Genomic DNA, 24,528 nt, shown 5'->3' with positions numbered 1-24,528 from the left:
TACGGTTGAAAAGGTTTGGTCTTCTGAGTGCAACGCAACATGCCATACGACATCTGGATCTCCTGGCTGAAATATCACTTTACACTGCTGCTAACATGTCCCTTTGGAATAATCCAAAATTGAAAAACAATAATAAGATGTTTTTTTGGAAAAGATGGCAAAAGGCTGGTCTTTGGCGTGTAGATCAGCTGATGTGTGATAATAAAGTAATTCCTTTTAAGTCTTTCAGTGCTCAATTTCCTACTTTAAAGAATTATCACTCTCAATGGTTGACACTGATCACTAGTATATCTGAGGTGCTACCCGCCCTATCATCTTCCATTCCCAAAGCTTCCTTTCTCTCTTGGAGCGAATCAGTCCATATCCAGGGCAAAGCGATATCTCTATTTTATAAAATTATGAGAGACCACAAATACATCTTCTCACCACAAGATATGTCTCACTGGCAAAAGCTGCTACCGTCCTCATTCTCTGACATCAACTGGAACATTTATTGGTCTAAAACTAATCGTCCATTAATGTCATCAAGAATATCTCAATCTATGTACTTTGTTATATGGCAAGCTCTATGGACTCCTTACTGTATGTGGAAAGCTAAATTAAGACCGGACCCTTCCTGCTGGCATTGTCAGGGATCGAATGGCTCCTTGGACCACATGCTATTCCACTGCACTAGCATACGTCCCTTCTGGTCTAACATGTGGAAGACAATCAAATGTATCACCTCCTGTCAATCCGACATTTCCTTTGATATTATTATGCTTCGCTCTCAACATCCTTGTTTTGATACTACAGACTGTCCTCAAAAATTGATTGATGCCATGTTTGTTATTGCCCTTATGCATATTCTTAGAAATTGGAAATCAGCCTCTCATTTAGATTACACCTTCTGGTGGAACTCCCTTTGTTTGTACAATAAACATGAACAATATAGATATGAAAAACGTCAGATATCTACCATATCTTCTAAACTGTCTAATTCACCTTGGAAATTTCTTAACAGGTTCCATTCAGCTGCCTCTGATATCATATCATAGCAGAGATCCTTCTCCTTTCTCATTTTTCTTCTCTTGTTTTTTTCCTTTTTTCCCACTCTGATGAATATATGTTTCTCTATTTAATATTAGGTATTATACATTTTGCAAAGATCGCATATTATATATTTGATCTGATTGTCACTTATTATTGTCTGTGCGCATTGCAGATTCATTCTATTTGCCTTTTGTTTTAAACTAAAAATCTTTCAATAAAAAATTTGAACTTAAAAAGATGTGTGGAATAAGCTGCTGTTAAAGGTGGTGGAAACAAAGGCTGTGTCTGAATTAAAGAAAGCGTAGGACAGGCCTATAGGGATCTCTTAGGTAGAGGAGGAGATAGCAGATGCTGTGGATAGGCCATTTGGCCTTCATCTGCAATCCTGGTTCTAGGGGATTCCCTGTTTCATTTTTGCAAAGCTGCTTTAGGGGGAAGTATCTGTACAGACTGAAGCAGCACGTTATGTTGGTAGATGAAAGGAAGGTATCCACCAGCAGCGTCATAAGATAGCTTTAAATTTTGCGTTATTTAACACTGTAAAATGGTTTTTTCATCTTTGCTTTATTAGAATGAAGCTCTTCTCCTGAATGCTATCCAGCATGAGCGGGTTCTCTGAAGCTGTTCTGGCGAAACACATCAGACCCCGAAGCAGTGAGATAACTTCTACCTTGCCCTGACTTACATATAAGCTAAGTTCAAGTTAAAAAATTATAATTTAAAAGTTTCAAAAAATATATTCTTTTTGTATCAGAAATGGACATTTGAGCAGTTCAATTAGGAACCAGCTTTTGAATCATATGAAACACCTTTGAACTATTTCAAGATGGAGCAATGATAAGACATAGTGGAACATTATGTTTGTGATTTCTATACCAACTTATGGTTCTGAGCTCTGCTTACTAGTCTCTAAAGTGTATCTATGATTACTAGTGTCCTCATTTTTGTTTTTGTTGAGTTGATCATACCCTTTTGGGACACTTTTTTTGATTAGAATTTTTCATCACCCAGCAGTATGTTAGGATAGAAGAAAGTAGGCACAACAAATAAATCATTTTCCTCTGGCAACAGAGTAGCTGAACTATTTCTTCATTAGAGGAGGCTGCATGCAGTTGCTTGAACTTTGATGGATCCTTGGTTCCATAGTGGAGATTCTTTTTTTTTTTTTAAATGACCCTTGCTAGGGCAAGATAACTGTGTGTGTGTGTGGGGGGGGGGGTGGGGGTGCTGGAAGCAGGTGTCTTCTTTTTATATGGCAACCCTAGGCAAAGAAAAATTCAGAAGTTCCACCTAAGTCATACCAACAAAACAAAGAGGGGGGTTACTGGAAGAAACACAGCATGAACAGAAAGAAATTAAAAAGCCATTTCTATATATAATATATACAGCATTTACACTACTTTGTATACATCCACATCATGACCCAAACAAGAATGATGATATACAAGTCTATCCTCAATAACTGCCACTGCTTAGTAATAATAGGAGGCACCAAACTTGATGGAATCCAACCCTTCACGCAGGATCTTGCTTGTCTGGACAGTATTGACCATCTTCCATCCATAAAAGAAAATGAAACTTGTTACACAAAAGAAAAGTCTTTTACTGATTGATGCACTCAACATTCCATCCAGTTCTATCGCTGTTTGTATTCCAGTAGAGACTCAAAGTCTGGTGAACACACTAATTTATGCTTCACATGGCCCAGGATGGTCATATCTCCACTGCGTCCCTCTCCAAGACTTAAGGAAACCAGCTCCTTCAAGAGACAAGCAAAAAGAAAATAATCTGGTAACTTTACTCCCAGGGGATGTTATGAAGAAGCAAATAACATTTATTTATTTATTTTTATTCTTTATTCATTTATAATTTACAACAAGTGTACAGTAAATATCAAGCATTTAAAATACAAGATCACTTGAAAATCTTCAATATTACAACAAAAAGATTTAACCCCCACCCCCTCCCATTTTCAACAACAACAAAAAAATATAGCACATGAATACAGCATCTAATTATTCATATAGATTATTCATAAAATCCCATCCCCCCATACCACAAAAAAAAAAAAATTAAAATTGGGAAAAGTGTAAATTATTCATTATAATAGCAAATAACATTTAGACATGAGACCAGTCAGCATATTTCACTTTATGGAAAGATATTTTTTTTAAAAAACCCATACCTAGATAAAAACAAAATCCAATTTATTATTTTAGAGTACTGTGATATTCAACTCTGGAAGCATGAAGCAGAAAAAAGAAGGTCAGGGAATGACTGGACTCTAGCTTCCCTATTTTTTGACCATGATAGGCTGATAAGAGCACCGAGATGAACTTATACAGAATTTTGTTTTTAGCCCAGAATTTGACAAATAAGTATGAACTTTCTCTGTACAAACTGAGAATCTTTGAGGTGTAGGAATCCTTAGTAAATTGCTCTCCTGCTGCCAGGAACACACTGACCACAGAGGAAAACATCTGTATGAAGGCAATATGTCATGCTCAACACCCAGCCTATGTGAAATCAGTGATGAACTGGGAGTTTAGAATGGAAGATGGCTTGGACTGGATTTGCTATAGAGAGGTGAATGAATAGCAGAAACCATTCCTGCCATGCAGAGGCCAAGGTAGCCATGGTTCCATGATTTTCCTTTGACTTTGTTAGGGCCTTTCACATGAATCAATGGATAAGCACACAGAAGGCCCTGCACCAAGAACATACTGATGCTGGATTATGCTACTCTTCTGGTCTTTCTTTGATCAGAATTTGCTTACTTTGTTTGCCTAAGTTGAACACAAGTTATTTTTCGGAATACTAAATAAGAAAACTGTGTGTGCCTTGCAGTATGTAGATTCAAGGATTATTTGTGGGGATACGAGTTTGTCACCGAGCTTGTCCACCAAGATACTGTCTGGGCCCGACATGTGAAGAGGACAGGTCTTTATTTATGGGTTTGTTTAATTTGGTATTTACCCCACCCCAAATAAATTAATTTGCTAGTATGTTTGCTTGTAATCTGTCTTGGTATATGGCTGAATATTAAATAAAATAGTGAAAGAGAGGGTTGTTTCTGTGACTGGTCAAAGTATAAAGGGTTGGGGGCAGGAAATCACTTGCCTGTACCTCTTAAGAGGGAAAATATATAATACACTTCCCCCTTCCAATTCGTGGTTTTAGGACTCGCGATAATTATTCACAATTTCCTAAAACCGGAATCACCCCCACCTCCCCAGACCTTACCTGGTGGTTTAGCGATCTTCCTATGCTCCTGCCCCGTGCAGATCACTCATCTCGAGAGACTATGGGAACTCTGGGCAGCCATTTTGGATGAGTGATCTGCATGGGGCAGGAGTGTAGGAAGATCTCTCCTGTCCCGAAAGACCACCAGGTAAGGTCCGGTGCACTTGGCTGCAGCCTTGGGTATTAATCGACTTAAGGAGGGAGGCGGGGGTGGTCAGAGCCAGCCCAAAAGTTATTAGCAAATTTTCAATATTCACAGGCCGGCTCTGCCCAACCCCCGTGAATACTGAGGAATGAGTGTAGTCTGATCTTATAAACAAGTAAAGATATTCCAACACCTGTAACCACTGTGACTACTTAACTGTTTGGAGTCTGGTGGATTTGCTGTACTGCTTCATTTGTCATGAAATCAAAAAAGAATGGATAAATATATATCTTGGAATGGACCGTTTAGGCATTAGTACCTGCAGAAAAGATGACTATTCCATAAGACACACCTTTCTATTACCACCATCTAATTATAACTCTCCCCTACAGATTTCCCTTTAGTCTTCCATCCTCGGTCATACCTCACCTTATACATAACTCTAAAGGATTTACCTGCAGAAAGGAGCAGGAGGTTCCCATGGTAACATCAAGTGTCACCTTCCCCAGCACCAACTGGATCTTCCCGGACTTACGAACCAACAGTTTGCCCACCTGGCCCTCTAAAAGATCTCCCAAGCAACAGGTATTTTCTGCTAATATTGCCTCCTGCAGGACAAGAAGAATGTGCAGGGAAAAGTTAGAAAAGGCAGTACTTATTACACCAGGTGTCAGGTCAAAAGCGCGCCGGGACAAAGGCGCGCCCAGACAATTGAGCGCAGCGCGGAGGTGCGCGCCGCTCAAAATTACTGTTTTTAGGGCTCCGACGGGGGGGGGCGCGGGGGGGAGGAACCCCCCCACTTTACTTAATAGACATCGCGCCGCGTTGTGGGGGTTGTAACCCCCCACATTTTACTGAAAACTTCACTTTTTCCCTGTTTTTAGGGGAAAAGTTAAGTTTACAGTAAAATGTGGAGGATTACAACTCCCCAAACGCCCCACAACGCCGGCGCGATGTCTATTAAGTAAAGTGGGGGGGTTCCCCATCAAACCCCACCGTCGGAGCCCCTAAAAACAGTAATTTTGAGCGGCACGCGCCTCCGCGCTGCGCTCAATTGTCTGGGCACGCCTTTGTCTTTCGCGCCATTGTCTATGAACCATTACACCATGCTTCCTGTCTCACAGCAACAATTCCTCTTTACCTTGCACTTTCTGTGCTATAATGCCTTACTATTTATCTCCTTAGCCTGTGATTACAGCTACAGTTATTTATTTAGTTATATACTGCCTATTAATTGTCTAAGCGGATTACATTCAGGTACTCAGTCATTTGGTTCCTATCTGTTCCGGTGGGCTCACAATCTATCCAATGTACTCAAAGCAATGAAGAACTGAATGACTTACCCAGAGTCACAAGGAGCAGCACAGGGCTTCAACCCATAACCTCAGGGTGCTGGGGCTGTAGCTCTAACCACTATGCCACTCCTTCCTAGATAGCACAGTTACTTACCGTAACAGGTGTTATCCAGGGACAGCAGGCATATATTCTCACATGTGGGTGACGTCATCTACGGAGCCCCGGCGCGGACAGCTTTTCAAGCAAACTTGATTAAAGTTTCAAGTTTGCACACTGCACCACGCATGTGCGTGCCTTCTCGCCCACTAGAGGGCGCATCCCACCTCGTGGTCCTCAGTTCCATAACTAGCAAGGAAGCCATCCCCGGGGAGGCGGGCGGGTTGTGAGAATATATGCCTGCTGTCCCTGGATAACACCTGTTACGGTAAGTAACTGTGCTTTATCCCAGGACAAGCAGGCATGATATTCTCACATGTGGGTGACCTCCAAGCTAACCAAAAAAGGGCAGGTGGGAGGATGGCAATTTAGGAAAACAGATTTTGCAATACTGACTGGCCAAACCGGCCGTCACTTCTGGATAAAGTGTCCAGACAGTAATGAGAGGTGAATGTATGAACCGAAGACCAAGTGGCAGCCTTACATATGTCCTCCATCGGAGTGGATCGGAGGAAAGCTATTGAAGCTGCCATCGCTCGGACCTTGTGCCCCGTGACTCGACCCGGGGGAGGAAGGCCAGCCTGAGCGTAGCAAAAGGAAATGCAAGCGGCCAACCAGTTAGACAGAGTGCGCTTGGAAACTGGATGCCCTAATCGATTGGGATCGAAGGACAAAAACAATTGAGGAACCTTCCGATGAGGCCTGGTGCGTTGAAGATAGAATGCCAACGCCCTCTTACAGTCAAGCGTGTGAAGCGCCGTCTCGCCAGGATGGGAGTGGGGCTTCGGGAAGAACACAGGAAGGACAATGGACTGATTGAGGTGGAAGTCAGAAACAACTTTAGGTAAAAACTTAGGATGGGTGCGGAGAACCACCTTGTCGTGATGAAAGACAGTGAAAGGGGGGTCCGCAACCAAGGCTTGCAACTCCCCGATCCGCCTGGCGGAGGTGAGGGCAATTAGAAACACCGCCTTCCAAGTCAGAAATTTCAAGAGGGACTTGTTGAGTGGCTCAAACGGGGGTTTCATCAGTTGAGCCAGAACCACATTCAAATTCCACACGACAGACGGAGGCTTAAGAGGGGGACAAACCCTGAGTAACCCTTTCATGAAGCGTGTCACCAAGGGATGGAGTGACAGAGGGCGTCCCTCCAGAGGTTGGTGGAAAGCAGAAATCGCACTGAGATGAACCCGCACCGAAGTGGTTTTCAAGCCGGAGCGCGACAAATGAAACAAATATTCTAAAACCGAGGATACCGGAACTGATACCGGATCCAGGTGAAAAGACGAGCACCAGGTGGAAAACCTGGTCCATTTCTGCGCATAGCAAAGCCTCGTCGAGATCTTGCGGGAGGCTTCCAACACCTCCTTCACCGATTGAGACAGGTCCGGAGGAGTCAGGGAACAAGAAACCAGGCTGTCAGGTGCAATGACTGCAGATTGGGATGTAACATGGATCCTTGACTCTGAGACAGCAGAGAAGGAGAGACAGGCAGGGGGAGAGGCTCTCTGGCACTGAGCTGGAGCAGCAGGGAGAACCAGTGCTGACGCGGCCACCGAGGTGCTATGAGAATCATCGTGGCCGTGGACGATTTTAGGTGTACCAACGTTCGCATGATCAGCGGGAACGGAGGGAATGCATACAGGAACCTCCCTTCCCAGTCGAGTAGGAAGGCATCCGCTTCCAGACGGTCCTGCGAGTACATCCGAGAACAATATAGTGGTAGTTTGTGTGTCTCCGGAGAGGCAAACAGATCCACCTGTGGCGTTCCCCAGCGAGCGAAGACCTCGCGTAGAACTGCTGAGTGTAGAGTCCACTCGTGCGGTTGCAGAAGTCGACTCAGTTTGTCCGCCAGGCAATTCCGTTCTCCTTGGATGTAGACCGCCCGGAGGAAGATGTTCCGGGAGGCCGCCCACTCCCAGAGGCGGAGAGCTTCGGAGCAGAGGGGCCATGACCCCGTTCCTCCCTGCTTGTTCACATAATACATTGCCACCTGATTGTCCGTGCGGACGAGGACCACCTGGTCCTGCAATATGTGCACGAAGGCTCGAAGTGCTAGGAAGATGGCTCGCAGCTCTAGCACGTTGATATGACACTGACGGTCTTCTGACGACCACCGGCCCTGCGTGCGAAGACCGTCGAGATGGGCTCCCCACGCGTACTCCGAGGAGTCCGTGGTCAGGACCTTGCGAAAGGGCGGAGTGCGAAACAATAGTCCCATGGACAGATTTGAAGAGTCTGTCCACCAACGCAGCGATTTCCGCAAGGGCGGAGTTACCGAAATGAGGCGAGACACCGGGTCGCACTCCTGGCGCCACTGGGACGCGAGGGTCCACTGAGGGATCCTCAGGTGTAGCCTCGCAAACGGCGTGACATGTACCGTCGAGGCCATATGGCCCAGCAGCATCATCATGCGCTTGGCCGACACCCTCGATAGTTGGGAGACCTGGCGGCTCATCCGTACCAAGGCTTCCAACCGCTGGGTCGGCAGGTAGGAGCGTAGGCGCACCGTGTCCAGCACAGCACCTATGAATTGAAGAGACTGCGACGGTCTCAACTGAGACTTTGGAAAGTTTATCTCGAACCCGAGAGTTTGCAGGAAGGCAATAGACTGTCGGGTCGCTGAGATAACCCCCTCCCTGGTCGGGGCTTTGATGAGCCAATCGTCCAGGTAAGGGAACACATGGAGTCCACGTGACCTGAGGGCTGCTGCCACCACCACCATGCACTTCGTGAATACTCGTGGGGACGCGGCCAGGCCGAAGGGCAGTACCCTGTACTGGAGGTGGAGGTCCCCCACCTGGAATCGTAAGAATCTTCGACAGGCGGGGTGCACCGGAACATGGGTGTATGCTTCCTTCAGGTCGAGGGAGCACATCCAGTCCCCTTCCCCCAAGAGGGGGTACAGAACCGGGAGAGATAGCATTCGAAACTTCTCCCGGGCCAGGAATTTGTTGAGCTTCCTGAGGTCCAGTATGGGGCGCAGGTCCCCGGTCTTTTTTGGGACCAAAAAGTAGCGGGAGTAAAACCCCGTACCCCACTGGTCCTTGGGGACCGGCTCGACCGCCCGAAGCTTCAAGAGGGCTTTGGCTTCGGTTATAAGGGTCGGTAGCTGCGAACGGTTGCAGGGGACTAAACTTGGGGGACTGTCCGGCGGCGAGGCCACAAAGTTGAGCGAGTAGCCCTCGGAGACGATCCGGAGCACCCAAGCGTCTGAGGTAATCCCGGTCCATGCCTCCCGGAAGAACCGAAGACGGCCCCCGATAGGAAGGGGTTCCTGAGAAAGTGCGGAGGGGAACCCGCCCCGTCCGCTCATCCCGTCAAAAGGAAGGCGCTGGCTTAGAAGGGCCCTGCGCCGGGGCTTGGGGTTGTCCCCCTCTGCCTCGCTGAGACGGACGTCTCGGAGGCGGTCTCGAGAAAGCCGGGGTCGACTTCTGAGGGTATCGGCGCGGCGGAGGCCGAAAGGGTTTCTGCGGCGGGGGCCTAGGTTTGGGGCGGACCAGGGATGCTAGGGAGCGCTCCTGTTCGGACAAGCGCTTGGTCGCCGCATCCAATGACTCGTCGAATAACTCGGACCCCACACAAGGCAAGTCTGCCAGGCGTTCCTGCAGGTTTGGGTCCATGTCGAGGGTGCGAAGCCAGGCCAAGCGGCGCATGGCCACCGCGAGGGCCGACACCCTCGAAACCAGCTCAAAGGCGTCGTACACTGCATGGAATAGGTACAACCGCAATTGAGACAGGTTGGACATAAACTTGTCGAATCCTGCTCTTTGGGAGTCCGGTAACGAGTTCCGATATTGAGGAAGGTCCTTCACCATACCACGCAAAAAGGAGGAAAAGGTGAAGGCGTAGTTTAGAACCCTGGTGGCCATCAGGGAATTTGAATAGAGGCGGCGGCCAAACTTGTCCAGGGTCCGCCCCTCCCTGCCTGGTGGAACCGCCGCAGAAACCCGTGAGGGCTGTGATTTTTTAAGAGCAGACTCCACCAGAAGAGACTGGTGTGAGAGCTGCGCCTTATCGAACCCTTTAGGGGGAATCGTCCTATACTTCGATTCCATTTTTGAAGGCACAGACGTGACTGTAAGAGGGTTTGACAAGTTCTTCAGCCAGGTTTGCAGAAGGACACTGTTGAGAGGGAGTCTAGGCACCTCCCTAGGAAGAATGGGGAGGTCCTGTTCCTCCAAAAATTCTTTGGAATACCGAGAGCCTACCATCAGATCAATCCCCAGGGCTTGGGCCATGTCCTGAACGAAGGATGAAAATGAGGACGGCCTAGCCTGGGGAGAGGGGGTTCTCGACCGCCCCACCGAGGAGAGGGGGGAGGCCTCATGGGAATAATGAGGATCCCTAACCGATCCCGAATCCCAGGATCCCCTCTCGAGGGCCCTCGAGGGGGAAGGGGAAGTTGTCCTCCTCGCAGAACCCTTAGGTGAGGACCCCGGGGTTCGTGGGACACTCTCCCGTTTCCTCGGCGAGGCGGCCCGGGAAGACTTCCCATGGGGTGAGCGGAGGAGCCTCGGGTTGTTGAGGCGCAACTCCGACACCTGCAACGCCTCGCCCCCGAAGGACAAGGAACGGTCGCGCCGAGGCGAGCCTCGGGGCCGCTTAGACTTCCTCGATCGACGCCCCGTCCGAGGTCGCGTCGAGGGCGAGGTGTGTCTGGAAGACCCGGAGGAAGAGGAGGAAAGACGGCGCACTCTGCGCAACTTTTCTTTGGGCCTTACACTCCGCTCAGGGGGTTCCCCCGAGGTCGAGGTCCGGGGCGGGGCCGAGACCGAGGTGAACGGGGTCCCAGTACCCGAGACCGAGGTCGCCGAGGCCGGGGCTCCCGAGGGAGCCGAGGGCGGGGCCTCCGAGACCGAAGGCGTCCAGGCCGAGGTCGAGGCCGCCGGAACCGCAGCACGCTGCAACACTTCCAGGGCTCCCGACAGCTCCGATGAGATCAGAGCTCGGAGGAGATCCTGGAAGGCCGGAATCCCCACGAAGGTGGGGAGTTCCGAGTCCGGGGCACACTCCCTGGAGGGCGACCTCGGTCTCGAGTATTCCCTCGGGGTGTGCGGAGTCGAGGTCCGATGCGGGGCCGGGGTCGACCCACCCGCCTTGGCCTGACTCGAGGATGGCTTCTTTGCTGAAGGGGATGGAACAGAGGACTTACCCGAAGCTTGCTTCACTGACGACGCCTTCGAGGAGGAGGGCCGCGGCGAGGCCGAGGCCCCCGAGGACGCCGAGGCCGAGGTCAAGGCCGGGGCCGAAGCCGAGGCCGACGTCGAGGCCTTAGGCGGCGTGTCGATGGCGAACAATTCGGCCATTCTTGCCTTACGGCGACGGAGGGCCCTGTTTTGGAAGGTAGCACAGCGATCACACGAGTCTGTCGGATGTTCGGGCCCAAGACAGACAATGCACCACCGGTGAGGGTCAGTGATGGAAAGCAACCTCTCACACCGGCTGCACTTTTTGAATCCCGTAACAGGACGGGACATCCACGAATAAAAAGAAGAAGGCCGGGAACGTACCGACGTCCCGCGGCCACGGCTTCCGGGAGCCCCCGGAACCCGACGAAAAACGAAAGTTACTTTTTTTTTTTTTTTTTTTGAAAAGAAACGAAAGGAAAAGAGTACCGCGAACTAATTCGAAGGGAAAAACAAACTAAACGCGGCAGCTAGAAGGCAAAAACACTGGAGCTCAGATCCACAGGGCTTTCTTGCTCCGCGGAAAAATTTGAACTGAGGACCACGAGGTGGGATGCGCCCTCTAGTGGGCGAGAAGGCACGCACATGCGTGGTGCAGTGTGCAAACTTGAAACTTTAATCAAGTTTGCTTGAAAAGCTGTCCGCGCCGGGGCTCCGTAGATGACGTCACCCACATGTGAGAATATCATGCCTGCTTGTCCTGGGATAAAGTAGCAATTTCTCATTGCCCCATTTTTCCTGTACTCCAGTACCCATTTCCAGGTGGGAATTCAGCCCGCAGCAGTCAGCTGCCGACTGTGGTCTGAATTAATCCCCGATATTCAATGCTGGGCCCTGTCCAGGCTCCTGCACCGAGTATCTGGGTATGTGTCGTCATGGGAAGTTAACCAGGTACCAGCCTATATTCAGAATGTTACCCTCTCGGTGGATAAAGTAAGTTATTTATTCAATTATTTTAAAAAATTCTATCCCGCTTATCAACTAAGCGGGTAACAATCGGTACATACAAAGAATTAACAAACATTACATAACCATTAATAAATTATCAAACACTTATTAAAACCACCATCTTATCTTCAAATCACACAGGAGTGCTCTGTTAGCTATTAGTAGCCAAACAATGAAGTAAGGAAGAATCTCACAAACAGGGTGTTTTTTAACAATTTTTTGAAAGATTTAACATCTGTACATACTCTTAGTGACCCTTTCATTGAGTTCCAAAGTCTTGGGCCCACCACCAATACAGCAGCTATACTGGGGGTTTTTTTATAATGTACTTCCTGATTCTTTTCCTCAATTAATCTCACAGTTGAATCAGACCATAAATTTCAATTTGGAATGTATCTTCTCAAAATTTGAATCAGGTACCATGGTGCCACACCATTAAGCACATGGTATATTATAGTTATAACTTTGTACTCGATTTGAGCTTCAAATCGGCAACCATTGTAAGTTGTTTTTTTTAACACCGAAGTAATATGGTCGTATTTTGATATCCCGGTAATCAGTCTACCAGCTGTATTTTGTATTACCTGCAGGGCATGCACCCTTGCTCTTGTAATGTCCCAAAATAGAGCATTACAAAAATCAAGCTTGCTGATAACAAGACTTTGGTAGATAAAGCCTTTTTACCATCCTAATTTTATCCACTTACTTAGCCAATTAGTACATGGAATATCTCTACCAAACTAGTTAAGGTCCAGCTCCGTCACGACCTGCCCTGGCACTAACCAGACAGTTTTGAGGCCAGTGGTCTTCAATGCAAGGCCCATGGGCAAGTGACAGCCCCTGGAAACCTTTGGCGAGGCCCCCATCATTATTCTGCTTTTTTATTTTACTATTTGCCTCTCTTCCCAAGCTTGTTCACAGAAAACAGGAGGTGGTTTGGGGGGAGGACTGCTTGCTTGACAGATAAGACATTTCTCAATAGAAGAAGAATGCATGGAAATGGCTGCCTCCTTGAAGATACTCTCAATGAAAAGTTTAAAAGGCTTGAAGGGATAGATATCATTGTTCACCTGCTGGTAAGCAGAGTCACTTAGGTAGATATTTTGCAGTCAAAGTTAGTGAAGACCACTGGTCTAGGCAGTCACAGACAATATTCAGCAGCAGCACCCACTGAAGTGCTGCTAAATATTGCTGGATGTCCATCTTACAGGGTTAAACCCTTTTGAACACTGGGCTCTTTATGATAAATTCTCAGTGCTCATCACTGGGTGATGACTCTCATAATGCACCCAACTGCATTACATTCTATCAAGGAAAATACTCATCCAGCAGCTAGGGAGTAGTGCCAAACATATGAGTAGAGAATGACACAGGGAAAAAATTTGTGCCCGTTGCCCGCAGATGCACATGACTTCAGGCAGGCTCCGACGGCTTCCACAAATTACACTGTAATACGCCACAAAGGGCGATAGATGTGGCCAGTAGGTAGGAGGGAAGGGGGGGGGGGTCACGTGTGATCGGTGAAAACGCATGTTCCCTTCCTTAACTGCTGAGACAAGGCCATTCACCGCTCTATGGGGTGGTGAATGGCCTTGTCCCTGTACCCCCCGTGAACACTTTCTTCCCCCCCATCGTTTCAGTGGGCTACCCGCAGGTAACAACCACCATGTCATTCTCTACATATGAGTTCTACAACTCTCATATACATGGTGTGAGATACCATGTGTGCATGTACACGCCCATATATTCACATATGTAGAGATCCAACTTCCAGCACATGTAATCTCAGCTTGAAAGGAAAATCCAGCTTCTGAAGCTATGTGTGCAGGTGCTTCCCCCATCCCCCTCCCAAACCTGTGTTAAACAGAGCACAAGGCAATTCAATTTTAGTGATCTAGTCTTCTAAGTGTTAGTTGCATGTTAGCTATTGTGCAGAGACAGAGAAATAATAATCCATAAAGAGTTATTCATGACCTGGCTTTTCTCTTGCTTCATCAGCATCATCTGTCCATCTTCACTCTGTATCTCTGTTTTGATTGGTTTGGTGTCCTGTGAAGGTGGCTGTCCTGGAAGAGTGTCTGGCAACTGTAAGAAAAGCAGCTCCTCATCCCCAGACAGGCTTAAGGTTTGGAAAAGCTCTGCTAGCGAAACATCTGGTGGTGGGCCTGGGGCCTTCTTCACTTCTGTCAGCTTTGCAGTTGAGACATCTTCAGTCAAATCTTCATTATCTCTTGGCTCCTCCTTTACTAATGGAATGAAAAGCATGTAAATAAAAAAAGTGTTACCTTACCCCACTACATATGGATCTTTTTAATCCACCATGCCATCAATACAGTTGTGTTGCGATATTAACAAATGAGAAAAGAGCCCAGGTTTTTTTTTTTTGTTGTCGAACATGAATAAAACCAAAGTTCTGTGGTTTAGCTATTCACAGGAGATATTTCCTGACACCATTCCCTTAGATCAGAATGAGTTGTTGCCAGTAGAACAGGCAACCAGATGACTGGGAATACTACTAGGTTCTTCATTATCACTGGAACTTCGGGCAACAATTTGTTCAAGAAATTTTCTTTCAAGCTTAAGCAAATTAGGACTGTTCATTCATATTTTAATGAAGATACTTGAATAAAAAACCAAAATGTGGTCTTAAGAGATATTTGGAGCATTGAGATTAAGCAGCAGATGTCTGCATCTCAGTGGCCACGAATTTGGTCTTGGAGAATGAGATGTAAATTAGGAGGGCAAATTAGGAGGGGGGGGGTAGCACTATACACTAAGGATAATATCAAAACTACCAGGATCACAGAGGTTAGATACACAGGGGAATCACTTTGGGTAAACCTGGCCAGAGGGAAAGAAAAATGCCTTTATCTCGGTGTGGTATACAGGCCTCCAAGACAACAGGAAGACAAAGACAAAGAATTGATTGAGGACATAGAGAACATCACTTTGCGCGGTGACACAGTACTGTTAGGCGACTTCAACATGCCAGATGCAGACTGGAACACCCTCTCAGCAACTACGAGTGGTAGCAGAAGAGTATTAACCTCCATTAAGGGTGCACAACTCAAACAAATGGTATTAGAGCCCACCAGGGAAAAAGCAATACTAGACCTGGTACTCACAAATGGAGACAGTGTCTCGGAAGTATCAGTGGGAGACACGCTGGCTTCCAGTGACCACAACATGGTATGGCTTAACCTCAGGAAAGGCTTCTCTAAATCAAACACAGCAACGAGGGTCCTCAACTTTAGGGGTGCAGATTTCGACCACATGAGAGACTTTGTCCATCAGGAGCTGCAAAACCATGCAGAAACTGACAGTCCGGAAACTATGTGGTCAAATCTAAAATCCATCCTGAACGAAGCATCTAGCCGCTACATAAATAAGGTAAGCAAACGCCGGAGAAACAAAAAACCACAATGGTTCAACAAGGAAATTTCGGACCTCATTAAAAAGAAAAAAGAAGCATTTATCACCTACAAACATCTTGGGAAAAAGGAGGCAAAAGAAGACTATCTGGCCAGATCTAAGGCTGTCAAAACAGGCAGTCAGGGAAGCCAAACTTCGAACAGAGGAAGATCTAGCACGGAACATTAAAAAAGGGGACAAATCCTTTTTCAGGTACATTAGTGACAGGAAAAGAAACAAAAATGGGATAGAACGCCTTAGGCTATCAGATGGAAACTACGCAGATTCTGATACTACCAAGGCAGAACTGCTAAACGAATACTTCTGCTCAGTATTCACCTGTGAAGCACCGGGAGCTGGTCCACAACTACAGATAAGAGACAGCCAAAATGACCTGTTTCATGATTACGAGTTTACACCCAGTAGCGTCTACCATGAACTTTCAAGACTCAAAGTGGACAAAGCCATGGGACCAGACAATCTACACCCCAGGGTACTCAGAGAGCTGAGTGAAGTTCTGGCTGAACCACTATCCGTGCTCTTCAATCTTTCCATGCGCACGGGAAAAGTACCACTAGACTGGAAAACAGCTAACGTAATTCCACTCCACAAAAAGGGCTGCAGAACAGAGACAGAAAATTACAGACCGGTGAGTCTTACATCCATAGTGTGCAAACTCATGGAAACACTGATCAAACAGAATCTTGACAAAATTCTAGACGAAGAAAATTTACGTGATCCACACCAACACGGATTTACCAGGGGAAGGTCCTGCCAAACTAATCTGATTGACTTCTTTGACTGGGTGACCAGTCATCTGGATGCCGGGGAGTCCCTGGACGTGATATATTTGGACTTCAGCAAAGCTTTTGATAGCGTCCCACACCGTAGGCTGTTCAATAAACTGAAATCAATGGGATTAGGGGATACTTTCACTAAATGGGTAAGGGATTGGCTAGATGGTAGGCTTCAGAGGGTAATGGTGAATGGTATCCCCTCCAAAACGTCAGCAGTGACGAGTGGAGTACCTCAGGGCTCCGTCTTAGGGCCGATTCTATTCAATTTATTCATAGGAGATTTGACCCAAGGGCTTAGAGGAAAGGTATCACTGTTTGCCGACGACGCCAAACTATGCAACATAGTAGACAAAAGCAGTGTGCCTGACTTTATGACGCAGGACCTACGGCAGCTAGAACAGTGGTCATCAACTTGGCAGTTAGGCTTCAATGCTAAAAAATGTAAAGTAATGCACCTAGGCAAAAAAAATCCACACAGAACATACACACTAAATGGTGAAACCTTGTCCAGGACCACGGTAGAACGAGATTTAGGAGTGATCATTAGCAATGATATGAAGGCTGCCAATCATGTGGAGAAGGCTTCGTCCAAGGCAAGACAAATGATGAGCTGCATCCGTAGGGGTTTTGTCAGCAGAAAACCTGAAGTTATAATGCCACTGTACAGATCCATGGTGAGACCTCATCTTGAGTATTGTGTTCAATTCTGGAGACCACACTACCGGAAAGATGTGTTGAGAGTTGAGTCGGTTCAACGAATGGCTACCAGGATGGTCTTGGGGCTCAGGGATCTCACGTATGAAGAAAGGTTAAAAAAACTGCGGATGTACTCACTGGAGGAGCGAAGAGAGAGGGGGGACATGATTGAGACCTTTAAATATATCACGGGGCGTATAGAGGTGAAAGATGATATCTTCAGTCTTACAGGGCCCACGGTAACCAGAGGACACTCGCTGAAAATCAGGGGAGGGAAATTTCAAGGTGATGCTAGGAAGTACTTCTTCACCGAAAGGGTGGTTGATCATTGGAACGAGCTGCCTCATCAGGTGATTGAGGCCAACAGCGTGTCAGATTTTAAGAGAAAATGGGATATTCATGTGGGATCTATAGGGGAGTAAGAATCAGGGAGTGGGTCATTGGTATGGGCAGACTCGATGGGCTATGGCCCTTTTCTGCCGTCAATTTCTATGTTTCTATGTACAGTGTCAGCATCTATGAGGCAAACTTGTTTTTTTTTTTTTGTTGCATAGAGCGTTTTGGACCCCTGTTCATTTACAAAAGTTAGATAGCTCTAAATCTAATAGATGCTGGAACCAGGGACATTGGATCATCTACTTTATTACTGTCCCTGTATTAAGTTATTTTGGAATTCAATTTGGACTCAAGTAAATTCTCTATTGGAAAACCATGTTGCGCTTTCTTATGATACGGTTTTATTTGGAATGGTTATGAGAAAAAAAGAGTCAAATATCATCACACAACAATAAACTTTTATTAATTATGACAGGGGTTGCCATTCAACATATTACCAATAACTGGAAAAATTACAAAAATCTTAATTACACATTCTGGTGGAATTCGTTAAGTCATATTTTTAAGATGGAAAGAGCATTAGCGTTGTAAAAAGGGAATTATAATAACTTCGTAAAGATTTGGGGGCCATTGGAAAAGTATTGTAATGAATAGGCATCATTTTTCTTCCTTTTTTAGATTTATTATATGCACACTCAGGGGGAGGGAAGATTTAGGGAGGAAATTTTATAATTATGTTTATAATAATAATAATAATATAATAAATTTTATATAGAATAACTGATGAAGGGTGGGTGGGTAGGGTTTATATCATTAATGGTCTATTAGATTTTATGTGTTAGATTTTAAAGTGCTATATTGGAATCAATTTATGATATATTTATGTGCACTTGTTGTTTGATTTTAAAATGAATAAAGAATTGGAAAAAAAAAAAAAAAAGAGAGGATGGATCTAGAAAAAAAAAAGAAGATCATTTTAAAACTTGACACTAGTATCTAAGTTTATTGTAACTTGATCTACTCAGGAACATCTATTAAAGTATGGAAGAAGTTTCAGCTTCTACAGAATACAGCTGTTAGATTAATTCCTTTATTGGTAAGGCTTCAATGGCTTCCAGTCAAGGCTTTTTTTTAAATTGACTTGTTTTACACCTTCATGGTTTGGTTCCAATTTATTTGACCAATTTTATAACTATTCCATCTGGTAATGGAACTTTTTGTATATCTGAAAAAACATTTATGGAACTTCCCTTCATTTAGGACTCCTTTTCTTTTCAAACTATTTAAACCTGGAATAGTCTATTGTTATATATTCAACAGCAATCTTCTTACTTTATTTCAGAAATATCTAAAAACATTTATTTCAGAAATATCTGATTTGGGTTGAATATTAAACTCTTTGTGGGGAGTGTGTGGCACAGCGGTTAGAACTACAACCTCAGCACCCTGAAGTTTGGATTCAAATCCCAGTGCTGGTCCTTGTGACCCTGGGCAAGTCACTTAATCCCCCATTGCCCCAAGTACATTAGATATGTTGTGAGCCCACCAGGACATTTAGAGAAAAATGCTTGGGTACCTGAATGTAAACCACTTAGGCTACAAGTAGTATATAAAAAACTAAAAAATAAATAAGCTCTATATTTTTAGCTGGCAATTCTTATTGTGAACTATTTTGGATTGATTCTGGGATTAAAGTAGGCTATAAATACTCAAGGTGGAAAAATGTCATCTTAATTGATAATTTTCTTTCCCTTAATCACAACAGATGAATCCAGAGACTTGTGGGTTATGACCATCTACCAGAAGGTGGACATAGAGAACACTAAACTCAATTCTATCATATAGGATGTTATGCTCATTGGTCAGTTAGTATTTCATATAATAAAGCAGAAGGAATTAGACCCAACATTTCTCCTTCTTCACAGAACCAACATATGAAGAATAAAATCAACTGAAACCTGAAATAGCAACAACTCTAAACAGAGAAAATTAATTGATTGTGCACCAAAAAAGTAGGGTTCTAGATTCATCTGCTGTGGTTAAATGAAAGAAAATCATTAGGTAAGAATTTTTCCCTCCTTGTCTTCAACAGCAGATGAATTCGGAAACTTGTGGGATATAGCAAAGCAGACCTTACACATGGGAAGCAGAAATACATGTGGAGAGGACCAATGTTCAAAAGGATACCTCTGATTCTTCCAGGGAGTAAGCCCTAGACTCTTCCCAAGAAGTTGAAAGAACTCTGTTAGAATGAGCTTGAAGAAAAGATGGATGGTGTTTGCCAGAAAGATTGAGACAATAGCCTCTTCATTGCCTGATGGATTAGTTGCTTTTGATGCCACATTACCCAATTTTGACTTAACATGAGGACAAAAAGGTGATTAGAGCGGCATAAAACATTGTTTATTTACAGATATTGAAAAAGCACTCCAACGTCAAGAAAGAAAAAAAAAAAGTAATTGAAATCTTGTAACCCGTTCTGGGCTCCTTTGGGAGGAGGGGCTAAATGAATGAATGAATAAATAAATAAAATTCCTTCTTATGATCTTCTTCCCTAAAGGAAAGAAGAAACAAAGGCTCATCTGTAAGTGAAATGCAAATATCACTTACAGAACCATGTAAATGGCCACTCCTGCTTCAGAGAGAACCTGTAGAGATCCTCTCCTGTGTAACATTTGTAGCTCAGAAATTCTGCAGGCAGTCAAAACTACAAGAAGGAAAACGGATTTTAAGGTAAGAGTTTTCAAAAGTAGCCTTCTGCAGGAACTATAGAACCAAGTTAAGATTCCATTCAGGATAAGGATGTTTAAGGAGGAAGCGTAAGATGATTATCCCCAAAAAATGAACCACATCTGGATGAGCAGCTAAACAAGAATTAAGAATTTGATCCCGATAACAGGCTAGGGTTGCTACCTGTGTTCAGAGAATTGAAGGCAAGTTCCTTTTTAAAACCATCTATTTGTCCCCTATGCCTGGAATAAATTACCCGAGTTTGTCCGTCAAGGCCCTTCCCTTGTTTAAAAGCAGACTGGAAAGGATCACGTGATGCTGTGAGCATCTAGCCTTGCCAGCTCCGGAACCTCGTCCCTCATATTGGTTTACTAGCGGGATTTACAGTGTAGTTTTCTTGGCTGTTTTATTCTACTTCGGGGAACTACTATATGGACAGATACTTGGCCAAGAATCAGCCTGCCATGTCGTCTAAATCGATGAAAAAAGACAAAGAGAAGGGTAAGCCGGGGGAGGAGAAAACGGCAGAGTCCCCATATGGCGCGCTTAAGCAGTTCACCGTGGAAACGCTGATGGAGCTGAAGCAACTTATCTCTCAGGCTTTAAGCCCGAGTATGGAGCAATTATCGGCGCAACTTACCAAGTTGGAAGCTCTGTTGGAGGATCACTCTACGAGGGTTACTGCTTTGGAGGAGCAAGTTTCCTCGGTGGAGGACGATGCACACACGATGGATACTGAAGTTGCTTCCTTGAAAATGCAGCTCCAACAACAAGATAAACTGGAAGACCTTGAAAATAGGTCTCGCAGGGGTAATTTGCGTTTCATGGGATTCCCGGAAACAATTGCTGATTCCGTTCTCCTCTCTGTATTGGAGTCATGGCTTACGAGTGAATTGCCTATGCCTGCAGCTCTGGGCCCAGCCCACTTTGAGCGAGTACACAGGGTGGGGCCTCGCCCTGGGAAGGATCAGCGGCCCAGAGTGACCATCGGCAATTACACAATTATAGACATAAGGTGGAGATTCTTCGTGAGTTTCATTTAAAAAGAGACTCCTTACAATATGAATCTGTGCCGATTCGGATCGGGCAGGTTTATTCTGCAGCGTTAAACGACAAGAGGAAGGCCTTTTACACTCTGTGTGCAAAGCAGGTGGATCAAAAACGCCGCTTCATGTTTTTACACCCGGCTATCCTGAAAATTCAATTGGATGGTAAATGGCACGTCTTTGACTGACAAACTGGCAGGAGAGTTCATCAACAGATTGGGAGCCTCCACTTCAGCACCCACTTGAACGTACTTATGCAGCCGCTGTGGTAGCAGTATGAGGACCTCCTGTTTAATGCATTGCTTGTGCTGGTTCTCGCACCATGTTACAGTTTTTGATTTGAGGATGGCCAGGTTCCGATGGCACTAGATATGTGCTCTGCTTTCCCGCTTCCATTTGGTTGCTGGATGACTTTTTGTTTTTGGGGTAGTGTATGAGGATCTGGGGTAGGGGTGGGAGAGGGTTGGGGGTTTGCTTTGAACTGTGTTCTGGAGTGTATGTGGTTTGTATATATAGTTTTAGCTATGGGATCATGAGTTCTAATGCTGCTAGTTGTCTCCTGGGTGAAGGCTGGGCGCCCGGGGGTCTACTGGAATTGCACTTTTGGCAGGTTTCCTTTTTGTTTTCCCTGTGAGTGGTAGGACATTCAGATTATTATCCTGGAACGTTTGTGGTATAACATCCCCAGTGAAGCGCACTAAGATTCTTAACAGATTGAAATACCACAAGGCAGATCTAACATGTTTACAGGAGACACGCCTAAATAGCGCAGAACATGCTAAATTGCATAGGGGTTGGGTAGGCTGAGTTCTTTTTGCTTCTTCCCCCACCAATCATGCAGGTGTAGCGCTTCTGGTGCGTAAGGGTTTCCCGGGGAGGGTGGACCAACTCACTACTGATACCTTGGGTCGGTTTCTTCTTTGTTGGGTGACAGTGTCTGGACAGGTGTTTAATTTACTTATGGTGTATGCCCCAAATCACTATGATCATAAATTTTTTTCCTCTTTGGTGCAAATTGGCAGGAGTGATCTGACACATCCTCTGATTATATTGGGTGATTTTAACCAGGTCCTCGACCTTCAGCAAGACATAACAGGGCCAGGGTCCTCGATTCGGGCTACCTTTTCTAAGGGTATTTCGTATTTGTGTGAGGTTTTGGATTTGCAAGACCCCTGGCGGTTATTGCATCCCAATGAGAAAGATTACACTCATCAATCTCAAGCCCATCAAACATTTTCCAGATTAGACTATATATTGGTGTCCACTACATTCTTTCCTCTGGTCGACTCTTCTGAAATTGGTCCCCTCTCAGTCTCCGACCATTGCCCAGTGTGGGTTGATGTTCTCCTGGACTCTCATGCTCCTGGGGGGAGTTGGCGTTTTCCCGTGTATTTGGTTGATAATCCTGATTTTGTTAAATACCTCACAGAAAAATGGGAGGACTACCTTACCTTTAATGCTCAACATCGGGAGACACCATTATTGTTTTGGGAAGCGGCAAAATCTGTCCTCTGGTGGGACATCATCTCCTATATGGTGGCTTATAGGAAGCGAGTTGCTCGGGGAATAATTCGATTGGAGCGGGAATGTCTGGCTCTTAAGAAACAACATATTGCACATCCTACGGTTCAGTCCAAATGGTCTGGAGACTTATCTTGTGTGATTACTGGAGTGACTATTCAGAAAGGACTTAAACGTACAGGTAACTTTAATTGAAATGAACTACAAGTTTCTACTTCGACTCCATAGATCTCTGGCTTATCTTCATCGGGCTAAATTGAGCCAGACTGATGCTTGCCTTAAATACAATCAACCAATGGCTACCTTAGGATATCAATTCTGGGCTTGTCCTTTGGTCCAGGGTTTTTGGAATCAGTTGAAACGCCATATTACTAACATGTGGCAGCATGGATATACTAATTGTCCTGAGCTGCTATTCACCTTGGAGCATATCCCTCGAAACCCGAAGGGGTTTCGGGGTTTTTTTGGAACATGCTGTTTTGTTGGGGAAAAAGACAATATTGCACTGCTGGATTGGACCCGATCCCCCAACACTGTCTCACTGGTGTACTCTTATGATACATCAAGCTTCTATGGAGCGCCTTTCTTTGACTTCCTTGGATACCCCACAGGGATGTTTGTTTTGTAGCATTTGGAAGCCATTTTGGCTCACTTTAATTCATACTGCTCGTAGTCATCTATTGAACTCTGATAGTTGGATTGTTCGGATTGTGGGGTGTTGGGTTGGGGGGGGGGTGGCTAGGAGAGGGTGGTCTAGTTGTATATTGCTTTGTATACTTTTGCTGTATTGACATGTTTGATTGTATTTATAATTTCAATAAAAACATTTCTACATAAAAGCAGACTGAAAACCCACCTTTTTGATATAGCTTTTAATCCTTAACCCTACTCCTCTACCCTCCAACCCAGTCCACTGATTAACCGTTCCTCTTAACTGTATCCATGACATACTTTTTGTCTGTCTTGCCTGTTCAGATTGTAAGCTCTTTCGAGCAGGGACTGTTTTCTTATTCTTTGTGACTCTGTGCAGTGCTGCGTGCGTCTGGTAGTGCTATAGAAATAATTAATAGTAGTAGTAGTAGAAAGGCTAGTATCTGGGGCAATCTGGGGTAAAGTACAATGAAAAGGGAAAAAAGGCCCTTTCAGAACATCATGCTTCAAAAACCTTCCAGACTTAAGCATTAGCAGAACAGATATCTACTCTTTCCACTCAATATCCCAAATCTCATGTACAGGTCTCCACTACTGGGACATAATCTCTGCAAGTAAAAGGGGTAGATAAGGCCCTATGAAGTCCAGATACAGAGATCTTACCAAATGCATCCCCAAGCAAAAAATTTAACAACTGGCTCCCAAGTGGGAGGACAGCAACTTGGTGATCCCTTAAATAATGCCCAAGCTGCAAATAAGCATAAAAGTCCCCCCTCCCTTGAAGCACTAATCTGTGTCCAAGATCCTCACATGAGAGCATGTGCCCATTTTCTTCAATTTGATGTTTCACTAACAGAATTTACCTTTTATAGGATATGTTTCCACGTCCATCTTTTCTTCCTTGGTACTGGACAGCCAGGGTTTCATATCTTGCTCATCACTGTCTTCTGTGAAGAGCCAGCCTGAGTGTGCCAGAGGCAGCTGAACTGGTTTATTCCGTGCATCATTTCTTAAACCTGGGTCATCAAGGAACTGGACGGGGGAAATGGCATTAGATAAGCAATACCAAATACAGTGATAAACTAAACTAAAGCTTAGTTTTATACAGTACACCGGGTCATCAACTAATCTGGAGCTCAACTCGGTTAACATTAAAAATAGAGTAGTACAAAGAACAGAAGAAAAGAAATCTAATTTGGAAAAAAATAGAATAATTAAATTTCCAAGGGTGGATGGGGTGGGAATTTTTCATCAAAATTGTTTCTGGAGCCCGGTTTCGCTGGCTGAAATTTTGTTATCTGTGTTTTATTGCTGGCTCTAATAAAAAACAT

At 45.2% G+C, this 24,528-nt stretch overlaps 1 protein-coding gene across 2 annotated transcripts in view; it reads right to left on the bottom strand.

The window, feature by feature from the left end:
• Positions 1-2,246: 2,246 nt before the first annotated feature.
• The window catches only part of POLR3D (RNA polymerase III subunit D), a 31,527-nt gene continuing 9,245 nt past the window's right edge, over positions 2,247-24,528 (bottom strand). For both annotated transcript variants that reach the window (XM_033948748.1, XM_033948747.1), the window contains exons 6-9: positions 24,061-24,229; positions 13,984-14,255; positions 4,876-5,028; positions 2,247-2,791 (exon numbers count right to left, since the gene is read on the bottom strand). In XM_033948748.1, the coding sequence (XP_033804639.1) occupies positions 2,669-2,791; positions 4,876-5,028; positions 13,984-14,255; positions 24,061-24,229 (717 nt within the window). In that variant the 3' untranslated portion in view covers positions 2,247-2,668. The remainder of the gene's footprint in view (positions 2,792-4,875; positions 5,029-13,983; positions 14,256-24,060; positions 24,230-24,528) is intronic.

This window comes from Geotrypetes seraphini, chromosome 6, assembly GCF_902459505.1.
Source record: "Geotrypetes seraphini chromosome 6, aGeoSer1.1, whole genome shotgun sequence".
NCBI lineage: Eukaryota > Metazoa > Chordata > Amphibia > Gymnophiona > Dermophiidae > Geotrypetes > Geotrypetes seraphini.
This window is presented reverse-complemented; position numbering and strand designations above follow the sequence as displayed.